Raw genomic sequence first — 5,774 nt, 5'->3', positions numbered from 1 at the left:
GCATTAGATTGATTTCTAGATCATTTTAGCATGGATGACATGCTTTACCCCCATAATGCTGTCGAAAGTATAAATATATATTTATATATATATATTTATATATATATTGAAGTCCCTTCTCCCCCCTCCCCATCGTCATTTAAAGTAGTTTCTTTTCTGTCTGGTAACAGAGTAAGGTTTCCACTTGTTGAGCGGAATGCCCAGGCCACTTTATCACGTGCTATGACTTGCGTCACAATGCCCACAGGACCGACTCATTGAGCAAGAGATATGTATTATTTTGTTTGGTTGATAAGCTCGACTAGTTATTTGTATTTTCCTCTGGTTTCTGTCACATATTAAGTGCAAACAAACTAACAAAGTAGTTGAATTCCATAAACCATAGTCTGGTGTTTATTCCCCGCACTGGGTATCAAGTCCCGCGTATCGCATATACATCGCGCACATGCGATCTGACCTCCTGAGGTCACAGGTGTCACATTTGCATAATCTGATACATATTCATTATCATGACATCCCTCCTTTGCCAGAATGAAACTTTATCCTGGTCTATTTTTATACTATAGTTTCACTGAAAATTCTTGTAATATTTCTTTTGTTCTTGTGTTTCAGCCATATGTGAATTACTGAAATAAACATGCTTTGATGCATTTGCTTTTGTTTCTTCCTTTTTTTTTCAAAGAACAACTTCTAACAAACAACAAATTTATCTGGTCGATAAACTTTTCCCAAATGTTTTATCTTCCAAACAACTTTGTTGAACAACATAAAACATAACATGCAATATAATATCTTTCATGCAATGTCTTTCATGCATCCGGTCTGTGGTCCAAATAAAGTTCAACTGTTCACTGGATACTATTGAGTTCTAGTTTTGAGTTTGTGTAAATCATCTGTTATCTCCAAGCGTTCATACGACTAGCTGAAACTGAAGTTTCTGGAAATACTCTCTTCGATGATTGAATCCATTTTTGAAAACCGATCGATGCTCCAACTCAACCTTGTGTTTTTCGCAACACCTATCACATACAATAAGGGCAGCGTTCGGCGTACACCCTTTTACATTGATTAATGTATGTGTAATATTGAAACATATATATCAGAACTTATTATTTTAGCACATAACACAACTTCCTCTATGCTTGGTTTCCATGGTGATTTCTCCAACATGTCGATTTCACAAATATGGGCAGCGCAAGGCGTACACCCTTTAAATCATAACTTGGCTTGAACCAATGATTTCCAAACATTTCTCCTTGGCACATGTAGTTTCAGATATCACTGTCGCTATTTTACAAAGAGCTCATCCCCACCATATTGATCTGGAATCACACAAAATCATCATATCGCTTAGGGAATCTTCTCTGGCGTTGTGGTCTACTAGCTGCCATAGGAACGTTGGTGTTTGTTGTCTCTGCTTGGGTATCACCATCTTGATGTCTCTGGTCACCGCCTGATGTGTTGCTCGCTGCCTCTGAGTCTGGATCTCTGGTCACCGCCTCAGGAGTACTGGTCTCCGCCTCAGGATTACCGTCCGACCCTTCAGGAATACCGGTCACCGCCTCAGGATTGCCGTCTGTCCTCTCTGGATTGGCAGCTTCGTTATGAGTGTCTCGGGACATGTATCTTTTTACACTTGATACATTCCTATTATACAGGACACCGTCAGGAGATTTCACAGTTACCATACTTCCTGTTCTTGCTGTCACTGTGTATGGCTGGCTAAAGTATGGCGTGTCTAGTTTCCTCCTTTCATCACGTCTTACTATCACCTTATCTCCTGGCACTATGTCAGAATGTACGGCTCCCCTCTTCAGATCTGCATAGTGTTTTGCACCACTTTTCATTTGGAGGTCCCTGTCTCTGAGTTCCTGATCCTCACTAATGTCCTGGATTTGTGGTAGTTTAGTTCGGATCTTTCTCCCGAACAACACTTCTGCCGGGCTTTTTCCCGTTGTCGAATGAGTACTAGCCTGGTAGACTGCGACGTAAGTCAGCAAGGCCTCTTTCCAATCCTTGCCTTCTGCCTGTGCAATTCTAAGCCTTTTCACTATACTCTGGTTCTGTCTTTCGACCTCGCCGTTGGCTTGGGGCCATTTAGGAGTCACCCGATGGTGGTGAATTCCTGTAATGTTCATGTACTCTGCGAAAACTTCTGAGATGAACTGGGGTCCATTGTCTGAGTATAACGTCACAGGTTACCCATGTCTGCCAAAGATTTCAGCCAGGGCTTTGACTGTCTTCTCTGCAGTGGTTGATTTCATGATTGCATACTCGTAGTATCTGCTATAATAATCAACTACCACAAGTATAGATTCTCCTGTCGGAAGTGGTCCTAGGAAATCAACAGCTACATCCACCCAAGGTCCTGTTGGCAACATAGTACTTCGAATTGGTTCTGGTGGATTACCCCTGCTTGTGATTTGGCAACCATGACACGTCTTGACGAATTTCTCTGCATCTTTCTCACATCCTGGCCACCATACCTTGGTTCTCAAATTCTGTTTGGTGCCAACAATGCCCAGGTGTCCTTCGTGAGCTAATGACACCATCTTTGGCCTCTGTGCCTGTGGAATCACCAATCTGCTACCTCTCAGCACACACTGACCAATTATACAGAGTTCATCCTTGATGGGAATGTATGCTTTATATGGACAATCATCCCATTGTCCACTGTGAATACACTCTCTGATAACTTCGAGTTCAGGATCATGTTCAGATTCTCTTTCGACTTCCTTCGTTGTCACCGCACCTGGCGTTGACTGGACTGCCACAAAACGCACAAAGCTCTCTGCTTCTGTTTCCAACACAGAAGTTTCTCTCGGTTGATCATCCTTCAGCAATCTTGACAATGGATCTGCTATGTTGGACTTTCCTGCGATGTGGACTACCCTGTACTTGTACTGTTGAAGCCTCAGAACCCACCGCTCTATTCTCGCACATGGCTTAGATCTCGGTGAATAAATGACTTCAAGCGGTTTGTGATCAGTCACTAGATCAAACTCTATTCCATACAGGTACGCATGGAATCTTTCACAAGCCCACACAAGTCCAAGGGCTTCTTTTTCCGTCTGAGAGTATCTCCTTTCAACGTTACTTAACGAGCGGCTGGCATATGCTACTATCCTCGGGCCATCAGCATGCACCTGCACCAGCACTGCTCCTAAGCCAACTGGACTGGCATCCGCTATGACCTTTGTCGGTGCATTTAGATCATAGTAGCCCAGGGTCTCTGCACTCATTAAGCTTTCCTTCAGCGCCTTAAACGCTTGTTGTTGTTCATGACCAAATTGAAATGGCGTGTCCTTTCTGGTCAGCTTTCTCAGTGGATCTGCCAATGTAGCAAAGTTCGGAATGAACTTTGCGCAGTAGTTGACTAGCCCCAAGAAACTTCTCATCTCAGTTGCATTCTGGGGTTCACGGGCCTCTGCAATTGCTTTCACCTTGGCCAATCCTGGGTTGAGTCCCTCGCTAGTCAGTCTGTGCCCCATGAAGTCCAACTCAGAGACACCAAACTTACACTTTTCTGCATTTGCAGTAAGTCCTGCGTCCCGCAGTCTGCCAAGCACCTGCTTCAACCTCTTGTCATGCTCTTTCTGGGTCGATGCATGCACAATGATGTCATCTGATATGTTCGCAGCTCCTTCTATCCCAGCTATCACTCTGTGTATCTCATATTGATAAATCTCTGGAGCAGCATTGATTCCGAACAACAGTCTCTTATAGCGGAATAACCCACAATGAGTGACAAAGGTTGTCACCTCTCTAGACTCCGGATGTAACTCCAGTTGGTGGTACCCCCACTTCAGGTCTATTTTCGAAAAGACCTTGCTAATCGACAGCTCCTGTAGGACTTCCTCAATAGTGGGAATGGGGTGACGTTCTCTTATGATTGCTTCGTTCACTCTACGCATATCGATACACAGTCTGATTTCATCATTTCTCTTTGGAACTATGACAACTGGGCTTACCCATGGCGTGGAGCGTTCAACTGGCTCAATGATGTCGAGATCGATCAATTCCGCAATCTTCATCTCGACCTTTTTTCTCAGTCCAAATGGAGTCCTTCGCACAGGCTGGGCCACTGGCTTCACCGTTTCATCCACTGCTAACCGCACCTGTCGGCCCTTCAACTTCCCTACTCCTTTGAAGACTGCTTCAAACTCATGCTTCAAACCTGCATAGCTCTGTACCGCATTTACATGTACAATTCCCACCTGGAGCACTCCCAGCTCTCTAGACGTATGTTTGCTCAGTAAAGGTTCTCCCTTTTCTTTAATGACAACAAACTCTGCAATTGACTTCATCTTGCCAACTTCTACGGTGGCTGTGAAACATCCAACAGTTGTTAATGGTATCTGTGATGTGTACGGATAAAGCCTCTTGGTACTCTTAGTAGATTTGCAGATGATTTTGTCCTTCTTCAGTTTCTCCCACAACATCTGATCTATTACATTGCAATCACTTCCCGAATCTACTATCACTGGGACTGTGACACCTCCAATGATTATTGGGACTTTCTCATGATCACCATTCACAGCAAATTGATAGTACCTCTGATCACGGCCACGGCTGTTGTCATCATCACTATCATGTCCGGGTTCACCTTCCACTTGGCGAACTCTATTCTTATACTTCTTTCCATCTCTGGACTTCCCATCTCTGAATTTTCCTCTCGCCTCACTTGTGCTCTTGGCCTTACTTTTGCACATCGTCGCAAAGTGGTTTTGGCCTCCACATTTCCGACAGATCTTTCCTTTGGCTGGACATGATGCATCCTTCCCAAAATGTCCTTTGTTCCCACATCGGTAGCATTCCAAATTCTTTTTTCTGTCATTCTCATACAATACTTGGTTCACTTGAACTTGTCCACCAGCTCTAGGCCTTTCTCTCTCTCTCAATGACATGGAGTTAAATTGACCTTCAACAGCTTCTAGAGCAGCAGCCATGGACAATGCATCATTTAACTTGAGCTCACCTCCTTTCTCCAGCATTCTCCTGCGAAGTTTATCAGCTCTGCAGTACTGAACTACTTGGTCAAGAATTTGGTTTTCTACATCCCCAGCTACGAAATTGCATCCAATAGCAACCTGTCGTAATTTGGTAACAAATTGGGCAACCGTTTCACCATCTTCCTGCTTTGTTTTCCTGAACAAATGTCTTTGAAACGTAGCATTAGGTTTAACAACATAATGAGCATTTAGGGCATCTGTGGCTTTTTGATACTCATTCCTCTCTCCTTTATTGGGAAGTGTTTTGAAAGTCTCCCTTACCACAGGACCCGCAGTGTACAGCAACAATGCTCTCCGTTGAGCCTCCTGGGCCGGCGTACATCCGTCCAGAAACAGGCCGCGACTATCGGCGTAGGCTTCGAACTCTTCAAGCCAAGCTTTCCACTTGCCGCTGACAATACTTGCACCACCCGTCGGATCGAAGTGTGGAACTCCTCGAAGCGCTAACAATTCCGCTCCAGCGAATGCCATGTTGAAACTTTTCCAGCTCGTAGCCACAGATTCAACATCCAAGAAACATTAATCCTCGTCGCCAATGTCACATATTAAGTGCAAACAAACTAACAAAGTAGTTGAATTCCATAAACCATAGTCTGGTGTTTATTCCCCGCACTGGGTATCAAGTCCCGCGTATCGCATATACATCGCGCACATGCGATCTGACCTCCTGAGGTCACAGGTGTCACATTTGCATAATCTGATACATATTCATTATCATGACAGTTTCGTTTTTGTACCACACGATTCAACTGACTCAGTGCC

General features: G+C 44.1%; 1 protein-coding gene across 1 annotated transcript; it reads right to left on the bottom strand.

Annotated features, from left to right (window-relative positions):
- Positions 1–2,198: 2,198 nt before the first annotated feature.
- On the bottom strand, positions 2,199–5,483 carry LOC115925086 (uncharacterized protein K02A2.6-like). The gene has a single exon (XM_030988253.1). It carries the CDS (start codon positions 5,481–5,483, stop codon positions 2,199–2,201), a length of 3,285 nt encoding a protein of 1,094 aa, XP_030844113.1.
- Between the last annotated feature and the right edge of the window lie 291 nt (positions 5,484–5,774).

This window comes from Strongylocentrotus purpuratus, unplaced genomic scaffold, assembly GCF_000002235.5.
Source record: "Strongylocentrotus purpuratus isolate Spur 01 unplaced genomic scaffold, Spur_5.0 spur5_scaffold_17, whole genome shotgun sequence".
In the NCBI taxonomy this organism is placed as follows: Eukaryota; Metazoa; Echinodermata; class Echinoidea; order Camarodonta; family Strongylocentrotidae; genus Strongylocentrotus; species Strongylocentrotus purpuratus.
The sequence above is the reverse complement of the archived record's forward strand: the minus strand, read 5'-3'. Positions and strand labels throughout refer to the sequence as shown.

What these genes read in the sequence shown, in the direction of transcription:
- LOC115925086 (XM_030988253.1), bottom strand. Translation starts at nt 5,483, where the DNA reads ATGGCATTCGCTGGAGCGGAATTGTTAGCGCTTCGAGGAGTTCCACAC.